A 25,694-nucleotide genomic window follows, 5' to 3' on the forward strand; every position below is an offset into this window, starting at 1 on the left:
CAAAAGATTCGAAAACCAAAGCTGTGACATGCTATGTTTAACATGCATAGTGCATTTCTTTCAAAACCAATCCGTCAATAGTCATGGATTGGTTTCAATTGAAATGCACTTTTACATGTTAAAAGTAACATTTCAATGCTTTTTTTTTGGTAACGTTGAAACGTTAGATGGAGCTGTCCAGTGCTGTAATTTCAGCACTGGACAGCTCCATTATAAGTTTTAAGGTTTTAGTGTATATTGGGGGTAGGGGGTTCCCCCCCCCCCCCCCCCCAGCCACCCTCCCGCTCCAAGCCTAACCATAACCCAAGTTTCGAAAGGTAAACTTAAAATTTTTTTTCAAAAAAATTGTCATTCGAAAGAATGGCTTTTCGACAAAAGAAATTCAAACGTTTGCATTTCGAAACTTTTGTATTCCAAAAAATGACTGGACACCAGGCAGCAGGGTGACTGTCCTGGCCGGCCAGCCGGCCAATCACCTTTTGGGTGCATTCCTGTAACCAAGGGGATTAAGCACAGGTAGTTTCCGGCACCTCCCTCACTTCCTGCCCCTGTCGGACATTTTGGAGCCAGAGGCGGGCTTCACCAGTTCACCCTGCCAAAGACAAAACGAACAAAGGGACCAAACCTGGTTTGGCGCGCAGAGAATCTCGAGGACCTTTACAACAAGAAATTGCAAAAAAAGACCAGGCCATTTTGACAAAATGGGTACCCATGTGTGCTTTACTGCATCTGCAAACGCAGCCCATGGTAAAAACACACAATTATAGTAAAACGTAAACCACTGCTACCAGCCATTCATTGTAGAAAGGGTAACATAAAAATGTTACATGAGAAACTATACCAGGGATACCAAGTAACCCCTCCAGCACCCTATTGTAAGAGTGGGTGCTGGGTCTAGAAAGTTACAAAACATAAGTAAAGTCAATTTCACTTCACAGCTTTTGGAAACCGTAGTTTCTCTGAGTTATTTAAACCTTTGGGAAATCTAAGATAGCCCTGTGCCACTGCACTGAAGGTGCTGTCACAATATAAAGATGCCTGAGTTTCAGACTGCAAAGTTAAAAAGAAACACATGGTCAAAATCACAATAAAAATACATGAGTAAAAGGCTCACTCTCTCAAGGTTAGAAATTTCATCCTGAAGTCAAACAAAAGCGCTGGGGGTCTCTAAGGTAGAAGGGAATTAGCACATTTTTGAGAAGTCTCCCTAACAGATTACCACCAGTATATTGAACTATTTCCAGGGCAAGTAATGTGCCTCCCTTAGCTATTCTGGGGGTAGGAACTGCGTAGCACGAAAAATTGATTGCATCAGAGATGTTAATTTTCCTTCTTGGGCAAGTCAAAACTACACCCACACATCTTGTCGAACTTGCTTTCTAAGGGCACTCCATGGGTTTTTGTGCAGTCACACCCCTGTGATCAATGCCTTTAGAAAGGCAATCGATGGCGTATGATAAAACTAAGATTTTGTAAGTTTGTTTTTGGGCTGATTAGGAAAATAACCTTCTGCATGAAATGTTGCTCAGGTTGGGGTTTATGGGGCGCTAGCTAACAACTCAAAGTGGGTTGAGGGCTGTTATGGGCTTCTTACTGAACTTGTTTTTTTGTGGCTGATTGTAGCAAAGCCGTTGTCAAAAAAGTTACTGGTTTTGGAGTACTGCAGGTGATTCCTTTTGCTTAAGTGTTGTTGTCAAAAACCTCTTGTTTCTTCAAATAGCCACCTAAAAAGAAAGCAAGGAAGGAGAAACCAAAGCGAAAAAGTACACCCAAAACTCCAAAGGGCAAAAAGAATGTGAAATCTGCTCATGTGAAGAAAGCAGATAGCAGTACAACAAAAAAGAATCAGCAGGCCAATTCAAAAAAAGGTAACTTGTTTGTTTATAAGAAACTAGTTTGCATGTCTTTTCCAATGTTTATGAAGCAATCTACTCATTGTCCAATTTATTGTCCCCCCACCCCCCCCTCTCCCAACCTGGTTAGCTGTCCTGTGTATTTTCAAACACATTGTGCTGCCGCTTTAAAATAGTGTTTGAATCTTGGAGGCCCTACCCCTAAATTGCATCCAACTTGTTACTTTTTAATCCCCTCGCTTCACTGATCTTGCCAAGAAGGCCCATAATCTGCTTCATTTCTCTGAGGCATTCTCCCCAGCATGGGGTCTGGCATGGACTCACATGCTCATGAATGCTACCCATAGTTGGGCTGGGAATCCTATGTAAAAGAACTTTCACTTACAAACTGTTTTTCTCCTCAAAACCAATCACTGATCTCAGGGGTCATTCTGCCCCGAGCCAATGACTGCCCTCTCGCTAAGCCCCTCTGGCAGCGCTATTCAGATTTTTACTGCACGTTGAAGTGATGGGAGTCCTCGTGTTTTGCTCTGAGCTGATCTACATTTTTCGTGCTTCTTTGGTAAAGTTGGTTTTGTCTAGCCAGAGCCTGTGTATTCTTTCTCTACATCGGCCGAAAAGCGGGGATCGGTTTGTTGCTGAATTTCAACGCCTCTCAAGGACAGAATCGTCAGTTTCATCGAAGATTCCAGAAGGTCATCAGGGCTACCCTTCACTCCTGACCAGGAGATCGAGCGAAGTTCCCTTTTCAAGATCTGCTCCAGCTGCGGACTGCGGAACGTGTTTGTGGAGGACAAACGCCTTCAACGCCTCTCTATCCGGATCACAAGGAAGCGAATTGCTAAATCTGCCTCGGTTCTCCAAGCAAAACGTGATGGATCGTCACAGTAGGCTGGTGGCAAGGTTCAGCGCCAGGGCCTCTATCCCGTCAGGGAAGCAGGGGCATGACTCACCCTGGATTGGCCGGTTCCCAGAGTGGGTTTCTTAGTCCTTTGAGGGCGCTCTATTGGTGGGGTCCTAAGACAACACCAAGCCCCATGAGTCAGTCGGGGGTGCCTCTCAAGCGGGTCCTGCGATGGGCGGAGCGCGCTCATTTTACCATCTGCTTTCATCGCCAGCCATCGCTTCAGCTCATCTTTGAAGAGAATCTGCTAACCCGGAAAAGCCAGAGAAGGCGAAGAAGCAGACTAGCGACCTGGCTCGGGTGAAGTTGACAAAGGAGTTGGTGGCAGACCACCTCCTCGAAGGCCAAGGGGGCTGACCCAGCCACGGTAACCCCAGTAGTGCCCAGAGTATCCTTGCCCCCGAGACGGGTGGTATCAACAAAGCCGGTGGAGAGGACAACAGAGATGAGGATGCCATCCCTGAACCAGACTCCCTGGGATGACAAAGGGGGCCCTCAACCGTACTCCCGGGCACGGATATTTCTTCCGACAATATTTCTTCCTCGGACAAGGAGCACCAGGCATCCGTCAAAACGATCCTGGAGGACGTGCGAGATGAGGACTGTGAAAATCCCGATGGGGATCATTGTAACGGTAGACCTTCCAACTGCGCAGGGCCCAGTAGGCCAACCGCCTGACCCCAGAGGGATGTATTGCTGAACATCCTTTCCACCCTGCACACCCTGGTGTCAGAATCTGATGCCGACGACACTGATGGCCCCGACGACACTGATGGCCCCGACGACACTGATGGCCCCGAACCAACCTCCAGCAAAGAGTAAGAAGCCCCATACGCCGCTGCATCACCTCATGTCGTCCCCCCCCCCCCCGTTCCCATAGACATGGGGACGCACACGACTGACACGGATGATGACATGAGCAATGCAGGAGTTTTGATGCAGCAGAGGGCTCGCCCCCCTTCCCAGGTGAGGTGATTTTCCATGCTATGGTCGCCAGGGCATCGGAACTCTTCCAACTGACACTGGACGAGACCAGGAAGGAAGGGTTTGTACATCAGACGGGAGGCCAAGAGGAAGACCATCTTGGCGGTGCCTCTCCTAGACAACGTTCTGGAGGAAGGCCTGGCTTTGTTGAGTAACACGGCCCCGGCCTCGAGGATCAGCTGGAGAACTAGTGGATGCATGAATCCACACCCAACCCAAGTGCCTATGCTCACAGCCTTCCCCGGACTCGGTTGTCTCGGCGGCCACTAGGAAGTAGTAGTCTAACCCCTAGTCTTCATCATCCGTTCCTCTGGATAGCAAAGGGAAGAAGTTGGATGCTATGGGGAGGAAAGTAGTCTACTCTGCAGTGTCAGTCAAGGCGGCCAGCGACCTTGCTATCCTGGCCAGATATTACTGGGAGCTCTGATATAAGATGGCCCCACGGCTGGAATGCTGACCCGACGAGCGGTCAAATCACTTTCCATCCTCCAGAGGGGAGGTGACAATGGACCATGCTATCACGGTGGCCCTGGACATCGCGCACACAGGTTTCTGACAGTTGGGGTACGCTGTCTGCCTCCATCGTTGCGGCAGGATGAAAGCCACCAACATTCATCCAGAAGTACAGACTAAGATTCTGGACATGCCCTTCAGGGACAACCTTTTTGGGAAGGCCGTCGACTAGTCATTGCAGGCCATTAAGACTGACACTGAGATGGCACGTGCCTTGGGCACTCTTCAACACCGCCTGTCCTTTCGTTCCTCTGGTGAAAAATCTGGCAGAGCAGCGAAGGGTTTCAGCGGCGGGTCCTCTTCATACCATCAACTTTACCGATGCACGACACAGGAGGCCAATAGAGGCCGTTCCAAGGCTTTCAGTGGAGTCGGCCGATGTCGCTCCCGAGGCGGCATGTAGTGACCAAAGCAAGATTGAGCCGGCCAGGACGTCAGGCCCCCACCCATGCACCCGCTGTCATGCCTACCCCCGAGGCACCAGGCCAGGCCCAGCACCCCCGGGAGCAGGCAGCACGCCCCCGGGTAAAAGCCCAGCAGCCCTTTATAGGGGCTCTTTGGACTGTCCTGACGCCGTTGGCGCCAGGCTCATAAGGGGAAGTGTTTGGTGCACTTACCTGAAGCAGACCATGCTGGACACTCACCTGATGCAGACCATGCTGCATGAAGAACCAAGCCAAATGAGGCTTAGGAGGGACTATTTTTCTGAAGGAACTATTTTGTTACTTGAGTGGGGCTGTGGAAGAATACTCACCTGGAACTTCTTCCAAGGCTATTTAAGCCACGCCCGGACAGCCACACGTGCTTTGCGTTGTTCTGCATCCCAGCAGCTGAACGCTCACCGTGTCTGCTCCTGCACCTGGACTCCAGCCACGCCCGCCTCGAACCTGGAACACCTTTAAGGAGAGAAGAGAAGGGTGAAAACCAAGAACTTATTCAACCTTCTTACCTGCATCCGGAATCTTCTCGCCAGCATTCCTGCTGGAAGACTTCTCCAGCATGGGGTCTGGCATGGATTCACATGCTCATGAATATTCCCCGACGTCAGGCTGGGAATCCTCGGTAAAGAAAAAACCAGTATCAGTTTCGTTTCTGATCTGTCTTTCGTAGTAGTAACCAATCACTGATCTCTGCGTCATACTGACCACAGCCAATGACTGCCCTCTACCTAAGCCCCGCCTCTGGCAGCCATCTTCAGATTTTTACTGCACGTTCAAGTGTTGGGATCCTCGTGCTATTGCTCTCGAGCGTTAGTGCTATTTTTTTCACGTTTTTTCTCAAAAACTTCGATTTTTCGGTCAAAAAGAGCCTCAAGCTCCGTTCATCGGTCAACGGGGACCCGTGTCGGATTCGTCTACGCCCCTCAAGGGTGAAGATTTCGTCGAGCCACGCTTTTGGAGGTCTCCAGAAGTTTCTCAGGCCCATCTCGGACATGGCCCAGGAGAAAAGAAGCTTGACGCCCGGAAAGCTGTTCAGGGTCTGCCCTGGATGCCAGCTTCAGAATGTCTTTAAGGAGGACGAACACTCCTTTTGTCTTTACTGCCTACATGAGGACAAGATGCACGTGTAGAAGGACTGTGCGTTTTGCGGCAATATGTCGGAGCGGACCATGAAGGACCGCCATCAATGTCTCGCCAACTGGCTGGAAGGGAAGAGCCCGTCAGGCGAGAAGAAGAAATCCGAGCGGTCTTCTAAGACCTTTGAGGATGCCCCGGCGACGGGGGTCCAACACAAGGCCAAGCACTGCGAGTCCGCTGGCACCGGGAGCGCCGAACGGTTGGGCTCTACGGGCGCCAGGCAGGGCGCATCCTCCCCGGCACCATCAACCACGAGCCAACGCTCTGGTTCGGGTAAGAGGAAGGCCGAGCACCCGGCGAAGCTCCTGGAGAGGCCCCGGTCGAGCTCGAAGGCCCAATCGGAGGGAGAGCGAGGCAGTGTCCCTCCCCCCAAGGAGAAGGCGGTGAGCGCACCTAAGGTGGTGAAAGCCTTAATCCATCCGGCCAAGGCCTCTATCGAGAGTGTCGCGGCGGCCCTGTCTCAGCCTGTGGAGGCTACACCAGTGGTGGCGACCTCGGGGCTCAGTCTCCCTGCCACCCTGGAGGGAGTCCTCTTTTTATGGCCATCGACAGGACCCCCGTGAAACCTCCGGAGAAGAAAAGGGGGGGGGGGGGGGGGGCAGGAGGTCGTCGTGGATTTGGCCTCAACCTCTGAGGAAGAGCTGATCGAGGTCTTAAGCCACGGCGTTGGCGTGGAAGACTAGCCCATCGGGAGGGATCCCGACATAGAGACGACAATAACGTCGAGGGTGCCGACGGGGCCCCTGACCGCCCGTCGGACTCCCCTCAACCAGCGCTGCAAGACAACTCGGCGGCCATTTTGTTGGCTATACAGTCCTTATGCTCGGAGATAAGGACGAGACTGCCGTTACCACCAGCGGAGGAACCGCTCCCGACGGGGGACCCGGAGCCAGGCCCTTCTGGGAGCCCTCCCCCTAAGAGAAGGATTCATCCTCCACCTCGTTTTCAGCCATAGCGCCCTGTTCAGCCCTCCTCCCCGTCCACGACTCGTGGGGATGATACGGGGACTGACACGGCCGCGACGGGTACGGACGAAGAGGTTTACGACGATCTGCCGTCGTCACCTCCCACCCGGGCTTCCCCGCCCGACGAGATTGGATCGTTTCACTCCATGATCGCCAGGGCATCCGAGCTCTTCCAGCTCTGCCCGGAAGAGAAGAAGGAAGGTTTGCTTTATCAACGGCGCGAGGCCAAGAGGAAGACTGTCCTCTCTGTGCCTCTACTGGACGATATTTGGGATGAGGGCCTCGCCCTCCTCAAGAACCCATCCACGGCGCCGGCTAGAAGGGATCGGTATGAGAAGTACCAGGTCCCGGATGCGGCCCCCTTGTGCCTCCGGGCACAGCCGACCCTGGACTCCGTCGTCTCCGCGGCGGCCAGGAAGAAAGCAGGGAGTGCGGCCTCGACGTCGGCTTCCCCGCCGGACGGCGAGGGAAAGAAATTGGATACGATGGGACGCAGGGTCATCTCGTCTGCAGCGACGACGATTAAGGCGGCCAACGCCTTGGCTATCGTAGCCCGCTACGACAGGGAGCTGTGGTACAAACTGGCCCCCCTGCTGGACTTCCTACCGGACGACAAGAGGGTGGATGCCCTAGAGATCTTGCAGGAAGGAGAGGTGGCGTCGGACCACGCCATCACTATTGCGACGGACATCGCCGACACTGGGTTTCGCCAGTTGGGCAACGGCGTGTGCCTTAGGCGGCGTGGATGGCTCAAGGCTACGGACTTCCGTCAAGACGTACAGACCAGAGTCCTGGACATGCCGTTCGATGGGAACAAACAGTGGACGATTCCCTCCAGGCCATTAAAGCGGACACTTAGACGGCCTGGGCCCTTGGGGTTCTGCAACGACGGACGCCCTTTCGGAGCAGCGGAGGCAAGGGCGCCTCCAAAGGTTCCGGCAGCGGTTTCTCCACCTACCGTCAAGCGGCCCGCTCGTCGTCTCAGGAGGCCTACAGAGGACGAGGCAAGTCTGGCAGACCCCGCCGTCGTCGCCAAGGAGGTCAAGGCGGCAAAGCCTCGTTGAAACAGGATTGAACCAGCCGTGGGGTCGGGCCCCCACCGAAGCACCCCGGTGGGAGGCCGGCTGGCGAGCTTCGTCAGCGTGTGGGAGTCCATCTCCACCGACCGTTGGGTGCTGGACGCCTTAGCCCGGGGCCACGCGCTCGAGTTTCAAAGAAGGTGCCCGCGCGTCCCCGTCCCCCCCCCCCCCCCCCCCCCCCCCCGTGGCCAGGAAAGAGCTTCACGTCCCTCAGCTTCTCCTGGAGGTAAAGGCGATGCTCAGGAAGGGCGTCATCGAACTCGTCCCAAAGAGGCTTCGGGGCTCCGGAGTTTACTCGAGATACTTCCTCGTGAAGAAGACAGGAGGATGGCGCCCCATCCTAGATCTGCGACGGCTGAACAAGTTCATCAAGGCGCAGAAGTTCCGGATGGTCACCCTCCAGCACGTCCTGGGTCAGCTGGAGGAAGGAGACTTCCTGTCGTCGTTGGATTTTGAGGATGCCTACTTCCATATTCCCATCCTAAAGGGGCACCGAAAATTCCTCAGGTTTGTGGTCCAAGGGCGTCACTACCAGTTCAAAGCCCTCCCCTTCGGACTACGGTCGGCACCCAGGGTATTCACCAAGTGCCTTGCACCGGTGGCGGCGCAGCTGCGCCGCGAGGGGATCCACGTCTACCCCTACCTGGACGACTGGCTCATCCGAGCCAAGACGAGGGAGCTCGCCGTGGAGCACACGGCAAGGACCGTCCAACTTCTCTCGGACCTGGGATTCTCTGTGAACTACGCCAAGTCCCACCTGGTACCCGCGCAAAACGCACTGTTTCTGGGAGCGAAGCTCGACAGTGTCCCTTCTGGCCTCCCCGTCGGAGGAAAGGACCAGGTCCATCCTGGGCAAGGTACAGCGGATGTTGGTTTCCGACGCGGCCAAGGTGAGGTCCATCAAGTCCCTCCTCGGAATGTCTTCTTGCATCTACCTCATTCCCATGTGCAGGCTCCGGATGCGCCCATTGCAGGAGTTCCTGGACGCGCGCTGGATCCAAACGACAGGCGGCTTCGAGGAGAGGATCACACTCGACGAGCGTTTCCGCCGAGCGGTCCGGTGGTGGGGCAACCGCGCGCATCTGACGGCGGGCATGGACTTCCAGACCCCAGACCACCACGAGACAGTGACCACGGATGCCTCCCTGGAAGGGTGGGGAGCGCACACCGAAAAACTGCACGCGAGAGGCCTTTGGCTCCCGACGGAGAAGTGCCTCCATATCAACGTCCTGGAGCTCCTTGCAGTGTTCTGGGCCCTCAGGTCCTTCCTTCCGTCCCTCAAGGGCAAGGTGGTGAGGATCTTCACCGACAACACCACCACCATGTTTTACATCCGGAAACAGGGCGGAACCAGGTCTCCAGCGCTGTCCAAGGAGGCGCAGGACCTGTGGCATTGGGCCGTCGCCCAAAGGATGTTTCTGGTGCCGTTTCATCTGGCAGGGATAAAAACCATCGCCGACTCACTCAGCAGGGAGCTGCGCTCGTGCCACGAGTGGGAACTACGGCAGGATCTAGTGGATCGCCTCTTCCGACGGTGGGGCACACCCCAGATCGACCTGTTCGCGACGGCGACAAACTCCAAGTGCCGGAGGTTCGCCAGCAGGTTTCCCCAGGCGAGGAGCATGGGCGATGCCTTCTCGTTTCCCTGGGAGGGCCTGTTCCTCTACGCGTTCCCTCCTTTGCCACTGCTAATCCGGCTCGTCAACCAGCTCAAGAGGTCACGGTGCAGGATGATCCTCGTCGCACCTGCGTGGCGGAGGCAGATATGGTTCCCGGACCTTCTGGACTTGTCAGCGTCCCCGCCAATCAAGCTGCCGGTGGACGCGGATCTACTCTCCAGGGAAGGAGGCGCCACCCTCCACCACGACCCGAAATCGCTGAACTTGCAGGCCTGGCTCCTGCAGCGCTAGAGTTTGGAGGATACGACATACCGGTCGACTGCAGAGAGGTTCTTGCAAAGGCCAGGGCGTCCTCGACTCTTAAATGCTACGGACACAAATGGGAGAGGTTCTCTGTCTGGTGCCACGCACAGAAGATTAACCCTCTACGGATTACGGCTCCCCAGGTACTGCCGTACCTACTGACGCTGGCCAAAGCTGGACTGGCACACGCGTCCATCAAGATTCATCTTGCTGCGATCTCCCGATACACCAGAACCACGGGCCGGACGTCCTTGTGGTCTCATCGTCTGGTGAAAGAGTTCATGAAGGGACTGTTCAGATCGTTCCCGCCGGTGAAGGCCCCAGCGTGGGAGCTCAACGTGGTGCTGACCAAGCTCATGGGACCTCCGTTCGAGCCTCTGCACTCGGCCCCGTTGAAGTTTCTGTCGTGGAAAACAGCGTTTCTTGTGGCCATCACCTCCGCACGACGGGTGGGAGAGATCCAGGCCCTTTCCTGCAAGGCCCCGTACTTGACTTTTCACGACACGAGGGTAGTGCTCAGGACGCACCCCTCCTTCATGCCCAAGGTACCGTCGGACTTCCATCTCAACGAACCCTTGGTGTTGCCTGTGTTCTTCCCGTCGCCTTCGTCGCCGGCTGAGAGGACTTTGCACTCGCTGGATGTGGCTAGAGCGCTGAAGTTCTACGTGGACCGCACAAAGTGTTTTCGGAAGACGTCACAACTCTTTGTGAACTTTGGACCTGTCAATCAGGGGAAGGCTCTCTCGAAGGCTTCCATTTCCAGATGGCTCTCCGGCTGTATCCTGTACTGTCATCGGTTGGCAAACCGACCGCTGCCTGGCCGTCCGAGAGCCCATTCCACCAGAGCGATCGCAGCTACCACGGCATTCCTTTCTGGTGTGCCCCTGCTGGACATCTGCAGGGCTGCTACGTGGAGGTCGACGCACACCTTCACGAAATTCTACTGCGTCGATCGGGATTCCAGGGAGGAGTCCAGGGTCGGCCAAGCAGTGCTGCGCAACCTGTTCGCCTGAGGTGAGCCTGGTGAGGAGGTAAGATTGCTTGATGTTGAGTTTGATGTAATGCTTAATGTTGAGCCTTTGCCACCTCCCGTGGTTGTGCATGTGTGTACTGCTAGGTATTCTTTATTCATGAGCATGTGAATCCATGCCAGACCCCATGCTGGAGAAGGAACAAGTTACTTACCTGTAACTGTTGTTCTCCAGCATGGGTCTGGCATGGATTCACATGCGAACCCTCCCGCCTACCCCTCTGCGGCTCTTCACTTGGTCATACTGCCACTTCACGTGCTTCCAAATCTGAAATGGCTGCCAGAGGCGGTGCTTAGGTAGAGGGCAGTCATTGGCTGTGGTCAGTATGACGCAGAGACCAGTGATTGGTTATTACTACGAAAGACAGATCAGAAACGAAACTGATACTGGTTTTTTTCTTTACCGAGGATTCCCAGCCTGACGACGGGGAATATTCATGAGCATGTGAATCCATGCTGGAGAACAACAGTTACAGGTAAGTAACTTGTTCCTTGCACAATGTTTTAGAAATGTTTCTCATTTGTGAGAAGACTCAATTGAGAGCTAGCAAGTCTACACAAGAGGCAAGTCCTCGTTGTTTTACAGTACCTTTGGTTAGAACTGCTTCCAGCTGGCTTCTGTTCTTGTGTAGGTCTGCAGATCATGTGTTTTTGGGCCTCAGTTGTAGGGACAAGAGGGAGGACGTCTGGAGACTCCTGCACTATGAATGAAAGATCAGTGGCAGCAATGGGCAAACTTCAGATCGGCAGCACTGCACGGTTTCAGCTCCTCGAGTATCTCGCGAACAGTCCCAGTGCAGTTCTCGTATGCCTTAATGTGCTTTCCTTGCATCTGGGGTCCAGCACTCTGAGGTGGCTCAGGCTTGGTAAGTCCTGCTTCATGGGACTCCGGAGGATCTTCCTGGAGCTCGGGGTCTGACTTAAGTGATGCACTCAGATCTGGTGTCCCTCTCCCTGGCACTTTGGTTCCTGCAGCAGCAATGGATGTACAGCTAGCTTAGAGAGTATGTCCAGACAAGCGCACTTTGGGGTTGATTGGTCCCACCAACCCAAGGGGAGAAGTAGTCCGTTGCAGGGCTTCTCTAGTAAAGCCAAATTCGGACCTTCAGCAATGCAGCAGGGCTTCACCGGGCAAACCAGAGGTCCGGAGTTCCAGCAAGCGTTTCTTCTGAGTTTTTCTTAGGATTCCTTCATCCAGTGGTAGACTGTCTTCCAAGCAAAGAGTCTTGCACTTTATGCAGGTTTCTCACATTCAGTCGCAGCCTAGCGGTCAATCACAGTAGGGTGGCTGTCCTTGCCGGACAGCCAGCCGGCACGTCACCTTTTGAGTGCATTCCTGTAACCAAGGGGGTTAAGCACAGGGAGTTTTGGGCCCCTGCCTTACATACTGGAGCCAAAGGCGTGCTTCACTTGTATATCCCGCCAAAGACAAAACAAAGGGGCCAAACCTGATTTGGCAAGCAGAGTAAATCTCAAGAAGGACATTGCTGACAAGAAATGGGTGCAGCACTATCTAAATGCTGGGTGTGCTCTAACAGTCTACCTGGACAAAGCAAGAGCTTCTGCAAATCTGGGGCTCTTTGTCACCTTTGTTGGGTCAAGACTGGGGATATCTGGCTTCTGAGGCTTCCATAGCAAGGTGTATGGTTTCAGCCATTAAGGAGGCCTATGAGGGGCAGCACAAACTGTTTCCGGCAAAGCTGTCATGATCACTGCTTCCAAGGAGCTAGGACCAGCCCAACGTCCTTGGAAGCAGGCCCCTAACCTTCATCCTAGGCACCAGCCGGTCCCCACTGGGACCTTTTGGACCTTGTCCTGGCGCCGGTTGCACCGGGCTCATAATTTGAATGAAGATACTTGGGTGGACTTACCTGCAGCAGACCATGCTGCTTACTTACCAGCCACATAGGAATCCTCTGTGAGCCGGGACTACTTTCTTACCTGGGTGGGGCAAGCTCCACTCCCTGGATACAACACTGGAACTCTTCTGGAACAGGAACTCTTTTCTTACCTAGGCGAGGCCGTGGAGGAAGACGCCTCATCACTCCAAGGCTATTTAAACCACACCCGATTGATGAAACGTGCTTCGCGTTATTCTGCATCTGCAGCAGAACGCTCACCGTGTCTGTTCCAGTTTTCTTCTTTCCGATCCTGAACCTGCAAGAACAAACGCTTACCATTCCTGTATCCAGCCTTCAGTAGCACCTGCAAAGACAAGAAACAGGCTAGCACGGCAACCTTCACGCGCAGCGCTTTCCTCACCTGATCCATCGGCAGCTACCATCTCTTCACGCTGCTCCTCCGCCTGTGAAGACAAAAGCATAGTTATTCCTGTTTGGAATTACTTACCGGCACTCCGGGAATTCCGGTTTTCTTCAACGCTGCAATCCTGCACCTGAAAGACAAAAGAGACATTAGACAGGTATTTTACTTGCGCGCCATCGCGCCCGCCACAATAGGGCGCCTGCAAACACTCTGGCGTTTCCAGCGTCTCTTCAACACCCGAACTCACAACTGCAAGGGAAAAGAGACAGAGCTTTTGAAAAGCAGGCAACCGGCAGTCACTTACGCATTTCCAAGTGCGTCATTCCAAGACTCTGGCTCGAACTTCGGCTTTCTTCACACCATCTTCTACCTCAAGAGCCCTGCAAGACAAATAGAAAAAGCATTATACAGAGCCCTGTTCCACATTAACGTGCCCACGCACCTAAAGACTGTAAGGACTTAAAAGGTGTCCGGAAACTCACTGTTCGTGCAGTTAACGATGGTAGCAATCCTCTGATGTCAAGAGGCCTACGTTTCACCCAGTGAAGGAACTGGCAACGGCACCCTGCACCAGACGCAGATGGAGAGTCCAGCATTCACCTATCTAAGGTGAGCACGTTGACCTTGGGGCTCCACGGAAAAGCGAGGAAGGGAAAGGGAGAGAGATACCCGACAACCCCAGATCATTAACCCCATCTTCTTTCACCTGCAGATATCTCACTCTTCGAGTTAGACACACAGTGCGAAGAGGCTCAGCCCCGGAAGCCAATCGAGTCCTGCACTTCACTTTTCGAGTCACAGACCCCATCCTGCCAAGACCGGCGCCTCCGTGGGAATCAGGTGAGCGTTAAAAATATGCATGCACACACTATCAGAGCCTAGGCAATGGTAATCTCATTCCAAAGACACCACCTGTGGCAGGTCAACAGGACCACGTGGGCCATCCCTTCGGCCTTCTGCAAGCACAGCTGTTTGGATGCCACCTCCAGGTCAGACACGGCAATTGGGTAGGCAGTATTTAGGAACTTGTTTTCATTTCATAAGGAGGGTCACCTCTCCACCCTGGGGCTACATTCTGTTCTAATCTCCCATACAGTATGGAGGAAATGGGACTGTATGTAGGAATAATTGGATGTTACTCACCATAGTGACTAACGTAGTAGTCCATAGTTCGCTTTCCTCCATGCGTCACACCATCGCCCCCTAACAAAACTGGTGTCATTAGGCAATGGTAATATTGTTGACTCGTCAGTGGGGATTGAGTGGCGCCGGTGGGCAGTTGTGGAGTGCAAAATTTAAAGGTGAAGATTTCTTTCTGGTGAAAGGTTCTCTCCCGTCCCTAGCGAGGGACGCCCATACAGTTTGGAGGAAAGGACTATGGACTTAGGAGTACATTAGTCACTACGGTGAGTAACTTATAATTTTGACTTAGAACTCCTGTTGGGTGTTCCAAATTGGGTTATATTCTTTAGTCCATCTACATTAAAGCATAGTGTTTTTCTGTAATGTGTTTTTTTCCAGCATGGGGACTGGCATGGATTCACATGCTCATGAATATTCCCTGTTAGGCTGGGAATCCTCGGTACAGAAAAAATCAGTTTCGTTTCTGAACTCTTTACTAGTCAACATTCACTGGTCTCTGGTCATACTGCCCCCAGCCAATGACTGTCCTCTACTTAAGCCCCTCCTCTGACAGCCATCTTCAAATTTTTACCACACGTTCAAGTGTTGGAAGTCCTTGTGCTATAGCTCTTGAGCTTTTACTGCGTTTTGCGATGATTTTTTTTTTTTTAAAGGTCAATCGAGCCTCAAGCTCCACCGTTTCTACTTCTGATCAACGGGGACCCGTTTTCGGAATTTTCTATGCCCCTCAAGGAGAAAAGTTTTCGTTAGTTTCACTTCTTGGAGGATTCCAGAAGATCTTTGAGGCCTACCCCGCGTGGAGATGGCCCCAGGGCAAAGGAAACACGACGCCCGGATCCAAGCTGTTCAGGAGCTGCCCTGGATGCGGATTGCAGAAGGTCTTCGAGGATGAACATTCCAGATGTCTCTATTGCCTTCACGAAGACAAAACTCACGTGGAGAAGGACTGTGCGTTTTGCAAGAACATGTCGGAACGGACTATGAAGGATCGGCGTGTCCGGCTCACCAACTGGCTGGAAGGGAAGAGCCCAGCGGTAGGTGAGAAGGAGGTCCGAGCGATTCTCGAAGACCTTTGAGGGCGCTCCAGGGACGGGGGGCCCAACAAAAGGCAAAGCACTGCGAGTCCGCGGGCATCAGGAGTGCCGATCGGTCGGGCTCCTCGGCTGCAAGGCAGGGCGCACTTTTACTGACGCCATCAACCATGAGCCAACGCTCTGGCTCGGGAAAGAGGAAATTGGGGAACCCAGGTAAGCTTCGGGAGAAGCCCTGGTCGTTCCTGACAGCTGTGGGGGACCACTCGGGAGGAATCTTGATGGCGATCCAGGCCTTGTGTATGGAGATAAGGACAAAATTGCCCTTACCACCAATGGATGATCCAGGAACGGAGACGGCCACGGCCGGGACGGATGACGAGGAGGACGGTGGTGACGGCGGGATGGACCTTCCATCACCATCTCCTCGGGCCTCCCCGCCCGACGAAATTGGCTCCTTCCACGCCATGATCGCCAGGGCATCTGAGCTCTTCCATCTCTGCCCCGAGGAACAGGAAGAGGAAGGTTTCCTCTATCAACAGCGTGAGGCCAAGAGGAAGACGGTCCTCTCGATTCCCTTGACATCTGGGACGAGGGGCTGAATAACCAGTCCACGACTCCTGCCTGGGGGGACCAGTACGAGTAGTACCGGGTCCCAGATTCCGCCCCATGTGCCTTAGGGCGCAGCCGACCCCGGTTTTGGTCGTCTCCACGGTGGCCAAGAAGAAAGCGGCAGGGGCGACGGCTTCAACCTCGACCTCCCCGCCAGACGGCAAGGGGAACAAACTGGATGCCATGGGACGACTGGTCATCTTGTCGGCGACGACGATTAAAGCGGCCAACGCCCTCACTGTTGTAGCCCGCTACGACAGGGAGCTGTGGTTTAAGATCGCTCCCCTGCTGGACTTCCTCCCGGACGCCAAGAGGGCTGAGGCCCTGGAGATCCTACAGGAGGGGGCGAGGTGCCGTCGGGCCATAACGGTGGCCACGGACATTGCTGACACCATTTTTTGCCAGATGGGCAACATCGTTTGCCTTTGCCGGCATGGTTGGCTCAAGGCAACAGATTTCCGCCAAGATTTGCAGACCAGGGTTCTGGACATGCCCTTCAACGGGAACAATCTGTTTGGCAAGACAGTGGACGAGTCGCTGCATGCCATCAAGGCTGACACTGAGACGGCTCGGGTCTTTGGTGTTCTGCAACGACGACGGCCGCCCTTTCGGAGCTCCGGATACAAGCAAGGGGCCTCCAAAGGATTCAGCGGCTCCTTGGCGTACCGCCAAGCGGCCCGCTCCTCGTCGCAGGAGGCCTACAGAGGACGTGGCAAGTCGGGAGGATCTAGTCTTCGTCGCAATGGAGGCCAAGGCCGCAGCCAAGCAGGACTGAACCGGCCGTAGCGTCGGGCCCCCACCTGAGCACCCCGGTGGGAGGCCAGCTGGTGAAGTTAGTCAGCGTGTGGGAGTCCATCTCCACCGACTGATGGGTTCTGGATGCCCTGGCCCACGGGCACACCCTCGAGTTTCTAAGGAAGTGCCCCTGCATTCCACCCGTGGCCAGGAAGGAAAATCAAGTCCCTCAACTGCTGCTGGAAGTAAGGGCTATGCTGAAGAAAGGAGCCATCAGGCTCATCCCAAGAGGCTCCGGGTATCTGGTGTGTACTCACAATACTTCTTCGTAAGAAAGACCGGCGGCTGGCGACCCTTCCTGGACCTTCATCTAAACAAGTTCATCAAGTCCCTGAAGTTCCGGATGGTCACCCTCCAGCACATGCTGGAACAGCTGGAGGAAGGTGACTTAACATCGTCGCTGGACTTGGAGGATGCCTAGTTTCATATCCCCATTCTAAAAGGACATCGAAGTTCCTGAGATTCGTAGTCCAAGGGCGACACTATCAGTTCAAGGCCCTTCCCCTCGGATTGAAGTCTGCGCCCAGGGTATTCACAAAGTGCCTAGCACCAGTAGCAGCATGGCTGTGCCTGCAAGGGATCCACGTCTACCCCTACATGGACGATTGGCTCATCCGAGCAAAGACGAGAGAACTCTCCGTCGTGCACACATCGAAGACTGTCCAACTGCTCACGGATCTGGGCTTCTCGATCAACTTCGTGAAATCCCACTTGGTGCCGTCGCAAGTCGCCCGGTTCCTGGGAACCAGGCTCAATACAGTGGCGGGATTGGCTTCTCCATTGGAGGAAAGGACGAAGGCCATCCTGGGCAAGGTGCGAAAGCCAGGGTGAGGTCCAAGTCCCTGCTCGCCTGCTCGGCATGATGTCCTCGTGCATCTACCTCGTGCGACTGCAGGTTGCGGATGCGTCCGCTGCAAGAGTTCCTCGGCGCCCGTTGAATGCAGGCGGCGGGCAGCTTCGAAGACAGGATCTCGCTCAACGAGACCTTCCTTCAAGCAATCGGTGGTGGGGCATCCGCGCGGATCTGGTGGCGGGTATGGTCTTCCAGACCCCTGCATATCAGGAGACTGTGACGGACGCCTCCCTGGAGGGATGGGGAGCGCACACCAGAGATCTCCACGCAAGAGGCCTTTGGCTCCTGAAGGATAGGTCGCAGCACATCAATGTCCTGGAGCTCCGGGCCGTGTTCTGGGCCCTCAGGTTGATCCTCCCGTCCCTCAAGGGCAAGGTGGTGAGGATCTTCACCGACACCACCACCACGATGTTCTACATCCGGAAGCAGGGAGGCACCAGATCCCCCAACCCCTTCCAAGGAAACCGAGGATCTGTGGCACTGGGCAGTCGCCGAGGGGATGTTTCTGGTACCCTTCCATCTGGCAGGAATGAAGAACACCATGGACGACTCGCTCAACAGGGAGCTGCGCTCGTGCCACGAGTGGGAACTGCGTCCGGATCCAGTGGATCTACTTTTCCAACAATGGGGCAATCCCCAGATAGACCTATTCGTGACGAATTTAAAGTGCCAGAGGTTCGCCAGCAGGTTTCCCCAGCCGAGGAGCATGGGCAACGCATTCTCATTCCCCTGGGACGGCCTGTTCCTGGATGCGGTCCCACCATTGCTGCTGCAACTAATCAACCAACTCAGACGGTCCCAGTACAGGATGATCCTCGTCACACCGGCGTGGCCGAGGCAAATCTGGTTCCTGGACCTTCTGGACATGTCAGCGTCCCCCCCCCCCCCCCTCTCCCCCCACAAAAAAAGTGCCGACGAACGCGGACCTCATCGCCAGAGAAGGAGGCATGATACATCTGGCAGCGATTTCCCACTACACCAGGACTCTGGGGCGATCATCTCTGGTCTCATCGCCTGGTGAAGTTTATGAAGGGACTGTTCCGATCATTCCCGCCGGTGAAGGCTCCGGCCCCAGCGTGGGAGCTCAATGTGGTGCTGGGCAGGCTCATTCGAGCCTCTGCATTCGGCACTGTTAAAGTTCCTATTGTAGGAGACAGCGTTTCGTGTGGCTATCACCTCCGCATGACGAGTGGGAGAGATCCAGACCCTCTCCTGCAAACCACCCTACCTGACATTCCACGAGACGAGGGTGGTGCTGAGGACGCACCACTCCTTCATGCCCAAGGTGCCGTCAGACTTCCATTTCAACGAGCCCTTGGTGTTACCAGCTTTCTTCCCGTCGCTGGCTGAGCGTACTTTGCACTCGCTGGATGTGGCTAGAGCGCTCAAGTTCTACGTGGACCAGAGTTTTCGCAAGACATAGCTGTTTGTGAACTTTGGGACTGTGAACCAAGGGAAGGCCCTCTCGAAGGCTTCCATTTCCAGATTGCTCTCCGGCTGCATCATGCACTTTCACCGGTTGGCAAACCGACCGCTGCCCGGCTGTCCCAGAGCCCATTCAACCAGAGCGATCGCTGCTACCACAGCGTTCCTGTCTGGTGTGCCCTTGCTGGACATCTGCAGGGCTGCTACGTGGAGGTCGACTCACACCTTCACGAGATTCTACTGCGTCGACCGGTATTCCAGGGAGCAGTCCAGAGTCGGCCAGGCAGTGCTGCACAACCTGTTCGCCTGAAGGTGGGCCTGGTAAGGGTAAGAGATGCTTAATGTTGAGTTGATGTAAATGCATAACGTTAAGCCTTGCCACCTCCTGTGGTTGTGCGTGTGTACTGCTATGTATTCTTGTATTCATGAGCATGTGAATCCATGCCAGATCCCATGCCTGAGAAGGAACACGTTACTGAACTGTAACTGTTGCTCTCCAGCATGGGTCTGGCATGGATTCACATGCAAACCCTACCCCTCTGCGGCTCTTCTCTTGGATTCTCTTACTGCCACTTTACGTGCTACCAAATCTGAAGATGGCTGCCAGAGGAGGATCTTAGGTATAGGGCAGTCATTGGCTGGGGGCAGTATGACCTAGAGACCAGTGATCGGTTACTAGTAGAAAGACGGTTCAGAAACGACTGATTTTTTTTCTTTACCGAGGCTTCCCAGCCTGACTGGGAATATTCATGAGCATGTGAATCCATGCTAGACCCATGCTGGAGAACAACAGTTACAGGTAAGTGACTCATTCCTTTAACGACCCCAGCTATATCTGCTCACCCCACTCCCGAGAGTTTGGTGGTTCAGGCAGCTATGGCCACCTCGAGGCAGGCGGCCTACCCGACCATCCCTCCGGATAGGGACAAGCGCTTCGACGGTTGGGCCCGGAAGGTATTTTCTACTGGGAACATGACCTTGAAATCGGCCAACTCCACGTGTGCCTTGGCAAGGTTTTCACACACTGTGGAATTGTTTTTCTTTGGTGGCTGAGCATATTCCCGAGGGGAAAGAAAGGGATGGTTCCGTTTTCACATGCAGAACGGCAAGGATGCCATGTGCGAATCCCTTCAGTCGGCCTTGGATACGGCTGACAGTGTTGGCAGATCCATGGCTGCGAGCACCGTTATGCGCAGATTTGCGTGGTTGCGGGAATCTGGGTTTGCTCCGGATGTGCAGGCCCGTCTTCTGCACATGCCCATTGATGGCGCACATTTGTTTGGCAGCAAGGCTGACGAGAGCCTTGAGAGGTTGCAGACCTCAAAAGCTGCAGCAAATTCTTTAAGCACTGCGGTGCGTCAACCTCAGCCTTTTCGTCCTAGGGGACAGTAATGGAGGGTAGGTTCTTTTCGTTACTACTCCTCCTTTGGTAGAACAAGAGGGGCTGCCAGTCAAAGGGGCCAGCGAAAGAGTACCCATGGTGGTCGGGGAAATAGTCATGCAAAAGCTGCTCAGGCAGCTGCCTCTTTGCCTTCAGGCACTGCCGCAGCCGCTTCCAAGCAGTCGTGAGGCCGTGTCCCATGGTTCGCCAGTTGGGGGCAGACTGTCTCAGCATCTCAGAGTGGCGAGCCATTACTTCAGATGCGTGGGTGCTGGATCCATAGCCCACAGCTACTGCCTTCCCTTCCTTCAGCCTCATGACAATACACTGGGGAAACGCTTTGAAGCTTCCGAATCCGCTCCTTGCGCAGGAAATCTTTCCCCTGCTGGAGAAAGGCGCTATAAAACTGCCTGAAGCGGATCCCAAAGAAAGACTGGGGATTGAGACCCATAATGGACTTGCGTTGGTTGAACAAACTTTGTCCGGAAGGACAAGTTCAAGATGGTCACACTTTCTCGAGTCCTCCAGGCCCTTCAACTTCAGGATGGTTGGTCTCTCTGGCCCTCAAGGATGCTTATTTTCATGTGATGATCCATCCCGTGCAGAAAGCCTGAGGTTTGCGACAGGCGACTCGTACTTTGGGTCCTGCCGTTCGGATTGACCTGCGCCTGAGGGTCTTCACCAAGCTGGTGATGGTGGCAGTGTACCTCGGGCAAAGAGGGAGTGGGGGGACTCACGTCTACCCCCTACCTGGACGACTGGCTGATCCGGGCGTGCTCTCCTGTGCAAGCGTTGGATCATCTCAGTCTCACCTGCCGCACACTCCACAGGCTAGGATTCTCCCTGAATTTCAAAGTCGCATCTGACACCTTTGCAACTGCTCCAGTACATCGGGGCTGTTTTGAACACTTCCTTGGCAGTGTTTGCCTCCCAAGGTAAAGGATCATCACATTGTGCAGATGGTGGACACGTTTCAACATGCCCAGAGTCTCCCGGCTTTCGATTCTTAAGGTTGCTCGGCCTCATGGCATCCTGCATTTTTCTGGTGCCAGAGGCCAGGCTGCGGATGAGATCCCTGCAGTGGGTCTTCAAGATGCAGTGGTCAGTTCTCTGGCAAGATGTCTGATCCCGTTCAGATTCCACTCTGTCTCCCAGGATCTTCGGTGGTGGGCCAACAAAGGGAACCTGATTAAGGGGGGCGATGGAACAGTTTTGGCAATCGTGGCCGGAGGTGACTGTAGTGACGGATGCTTAACTCACAGGATGCGGTGCTCATGCCAACGAATTGACCGCCAGCAGTTGTTGGTCTTGTCGGAGTCCAAACTCCACATAACTCTGTTAGAGTGGAGGGCCTTCAGGCTAGCCCTGAAGGCTTTTCTGCCTTGTGTATTGGGGAAGAGTGTCCTGATCATGACGGACAACAGTGGCCATGCATTTCCTTAAAGAGGGGGTGGTCACTCCGCTTGTGCAGAGGCAATGCAGTTCTAGGCCATCAGCAGGAAATTTCGATCTCTTCAGTTCATCTGGCTGGAGACGAAAATGCGGCAGTGCACGTCTCTCACGAGAGGGAGTTGGCTCAGGAAGTCATTCAGTAGATCTTTGCCCTTTGGGGAACCCCCGCAAGTGGATCTCTTTGCTACCAGTGTCAACCTGAAGTGCGCGAGATTCTGCTCAAGGGAATTTCCTCCGAGAATAGACGCGTTCGTGGTGGATTAGTCATTCCCACTGTTGTACGTGTTTCCTCCAGTCCCTGTCACTCAAGTGTTGCGGAGGTTCGGTTCCCACATGATCGTCATTGCTCCAAATTGGGCCAGGAGAGCGTGGTATCCGGACCTTATAGAACTGTCCATCTGCCCTCCACGCCGTCCTCCCTACAGAGGATCTGCGCACTCCATCTCTCACGCATGAGGGGTGGTGGTGGGCTGGTTTGTGGCAGGTTCTCCATCCAGAGGTCAAGACTCTCAACCTTCACGCTTGGTATCTGAAAGGTTGAGGTATAAGGATTGGGACCTCCCGGATTACGTGATGGAGGTGTTGCTTTTGGCCAGGCAGCCTGCAACAAAATCCCTGTACGGTTGGCGTAATTTCTGCGACTGGTGCAGAGATCCCAATGTTGATCCTTTTCAGTGCTCTATTCCTATGGTTTTGTCTTTCTTACTTTCTTTGGCCCACGAGGGACTTCCAGTGAGCACCATTAAAGTTTACATGGCAGTGCTGTCTATCTTTAAGCGCTCGTCCGAAGAATGTTTTTACTTTAAGATTCCTTTTGATTTCTCCGTTTCTTAAAGGACTGACTAATGCATTCCTGCCGTCCCCTTTCCAGTTGCCGGTTTGGGATTTGAATTTGGTTTTGAAATTTCTCATGGGTGCTCCGTTTGAACCTTTACACTCTTGTCATTTGAGATTAGTCCTTCAAGACTGTTCTTGGTTGAGGTTACTTTCCCTCGCAGTGTGTGAATTGCAGGCACTTTCATCTAAGCCACCCTTTACTGTGTTTCACAAGGACAGCGTTGTACTGAGTACGTCCCTCTTTTCTACCTAAGGTAGTATGTGAATATCATTTGAGTGAAAAGGTAGTTCTTCCATATTTCTACCCTCCTCATCCTGGTAAGGAAGAGGAGCAACTCCATTGGTTGAATCCTAGGAGAGCTGAGCTTTTACCTTTCTAGGATGTCCAGGGTCAGAGTGGATGATCAACTCTTTGTGGGATATGCTGGACCCCGACTGGGCCAGGCTGTTACCAAACCGACCTTGTCCAGGTGGATTATCCTCACCATTACGGAGTGTTACCGATTGGTGGTTAAGGACCCTCCTGAAAGGTTGCGAGCTCATTCCACTAGGGGCGTGGCTACTTCCACCGCCCTCCAGTGGGGTGTTCCTATCAGGAATATTTGTGATGGCGCTAGATGGACTTCAATCCACACCTTTTGTTAAACATTATTCCCTGGATACAATCCATGGTCAGGATATGGCCTTTGGGAAGGCGGTTCTTCCATTTACTGGTACTGCTTTTGGACTCTGTCAAAGATGTGGGATATGTTGGAGGACACAATCCATTCGAAGAACGTTACTTACCAACTGGTAACGTTCTTTCGACGATGTTCCTTAAATGTATTCCACGTGGCCCTCCCAACCTGCCCCTCAGGAGAATTTCCTATGCGATTGCAGCTTCCGTGTCCGCAAGGCTAAATACAGTCAAGCAGGCATGAGACTGGTGCCACACGTTCTGAGGGAAAAAAACTTAAACTGAGGCTATGGGCACCGTGCGTCCTACTGATAACACCCAATGTCGCTCTCGATGGAGGCCTTTGAGGGACATTGACTCGACGCAGGACGCCCTCTGCTGAAAAGGCTTCCAAAGGGCACAGCTATGGACATTACATGTCAAAGATGTGGAATACGTTGGAACATCAGTCGAAAGAACGTTACCAGTTGGTAAGTAACCTGTTCTTTCGTGTTAATTGGTCCCACCAACCCAACGGGAGGAATTGTGGCCTTGCAGTGCTGCTCTAGCCTAAACGAATTCTGAGTTTCACCACAGCAGCAGGGCTTCACCGTGCAAACCAACTGGCCCGAAGTTGCAGCAGGCGTCTCTTCCAAGTTCTTCGGATTCCTTCCTCGAGTAGTCGACTCTGCCTTCCAAGCCAAAAAGCCTTGCCTTTTTTATGCAGGTTTCTCCCATTCATTCCAGCCTAGCTGTCAGTCACACAGCAGGGTGGCTGTCCTCCAAGGGCAGCCATCCGGTCAATCACCTTTGGGTAAATTCCTGCAACCAAGGGGATTAAGCACAGTGAGTTTCGGGCACCTCCCTCACTTCCTGGCGTCCGGCAGACATACTGGAGCCAGAGGCAGGCTTCACTCATGAATCCCACCAAAGACAAAACAAAGGAACCAAACCTGGTTTGGCACGCAGAATAAATCTCAAGAAGGACCTTACCAACAAGAAATGGCGAAGAAAGACCAGAGCCATTTTGACAAAATGAGCACCCATGGGTGCCTTACTGCAGGTGCGAACGCAGCCCATGGTAAAAACACACTATGGTGGTAAAAAGTAAACCACTGCCACCAGCCATTAATTGTAGAAAGGGTAACACTGTTACATGAGAAACTAACCCCTCCAGCACCCTATGGTAAGATTGTGTGAGCTGTGTCTAGACAGTTATACATTGTAAGTCAATTTCACTTCACCTCTCTTGGAAACAGTTGTTTCACCAAGATAAGTCATTTAAACCTTTGGGAAATCTAAAAGACTTCTGTGCCACTGCACTGAAGGTGCTGTCACAATGGTAAGATGCCTATGGAGTTTGTCAGACTCCAAAGTCAAAAGAAACTGAGTCCAACTCTAAAAAAAAAAAGTGTGGGGGAGGGGGAGGGGGGAGGGCCTCACTCTCTCTCCAGGTTAGGAATCCATTCCTAAAGTCCAGCAAAAGAGCTGGGGTTCTCTAAGGTTGAAGGGGAATTAGCACATTTGAGTTCTCCCTAACGAGCCCTCTCCCTCCTAAGAAAAGCCTCGCTGCTCTGTATACGCTGCCCTGAACTCCTTATACTAAGAGTGGAGTCTTGTACTGCCTCGGTTGAATGGTTTTACCAAGCCCTTAGTTGTAACTCAGAAAAGCTGTCCTAACACTAACCACATTTCCCCATTGACTCTCGTTGCGGGTTCTCCTGTTCTGCAACTTCTTAGTCTGGTGTCCATATTCCAGCTTAAACTATTCTTTGAGGTCTTCTGTGGTCTTTTGCTGGGGTTAATTGTTGCAGCATCCACACCTGATGGGGTTGACCTTTACTTTCAGTATGAATGAGCCATTAACTTTGCCCATACCATACAGAATTGTGAACTGCCCCACTGGAGCTATCCTTAAAGTGACTCTGGGTTACTTAACTTCCCCTGAATATTTTTTCCTGAATCGCGCAGGGGTTCAGTGATCTCTGGATTAAGATTCGCCATTCATGACTTTACCTGTGATTTTTCTATCCATTTTTAAACTCCTTCCTTACATTTATGTGCAACAGTAACTAGTAATCATGTTTCTGATGCTTTTTAATCTGCTTAGAATCACATGCTGTGCATATGGTCCGACATCAGTGTTAACCGCAGAGTATTGCATCTTGTCTTTCGGGGACCGAAAGGGGCTGTCGGGATAGGCATGTCTGTAACACTATCCCTATCATGACGTGTAGTGTACCCAAAATCCCTCACGCGCTCAGGTCCCTCAGATTGTTTTTTCCCGCCAAGATAACTGGTCGCCCTGTAGCAGAGCTCTTACATAAGAGACATTGTTTATCCTAAAACGACTTGTCAGTTATTCCCCCTCGAGTCATTTAGACGGCAAGAACAACTTCGACGAAGACTACAGCGGAC

The 25,694-nt window shown here is 53.3% G+C and overlaps 1 protein-coding gene across 2 annotated transcripts in view; it reads left to right on the forward strand.

Annotated features, from left to right (window-relative positions):
- The window catches only part of DEK (DEK proto-oncogene), a 557,420-nt gene that overhangs the window by 339,570 nt on the left and 192,156 nt on the right, over positions 1 to 25,694 (forward strand). For both annotated transcript variants that reach the window (XM_069613584.1, XM_069613585.1), the window contains exon 8: positions 1,721 to 1,868. In XM_069613584.1, the coding sequence (XP_069469685.1) occupies positions 1,721 to 1,868 (148 nt within the window). The remainder of the gene's footprint in view (positions 1 to 1,720; positions 1,869 to 25,694) is intronic.

The sequence above is a fragment of the Ambystoma mexicanum genome, chromosome 5p, assembly GCF_040938575.1.
Source record: "Ambystoma mexicanum isolate Mex_15411 chromosome 5p, UKY_AmexF1_1, whole genome shotgun sequence".
NCBI classification, from domain to species: domain Eukaryota; kingdom Metazoa; phylum Chordata; class Amphibia; order Caudata; family Ambystomatidae; genus Ambystoma; species Ambystoma mexicanum.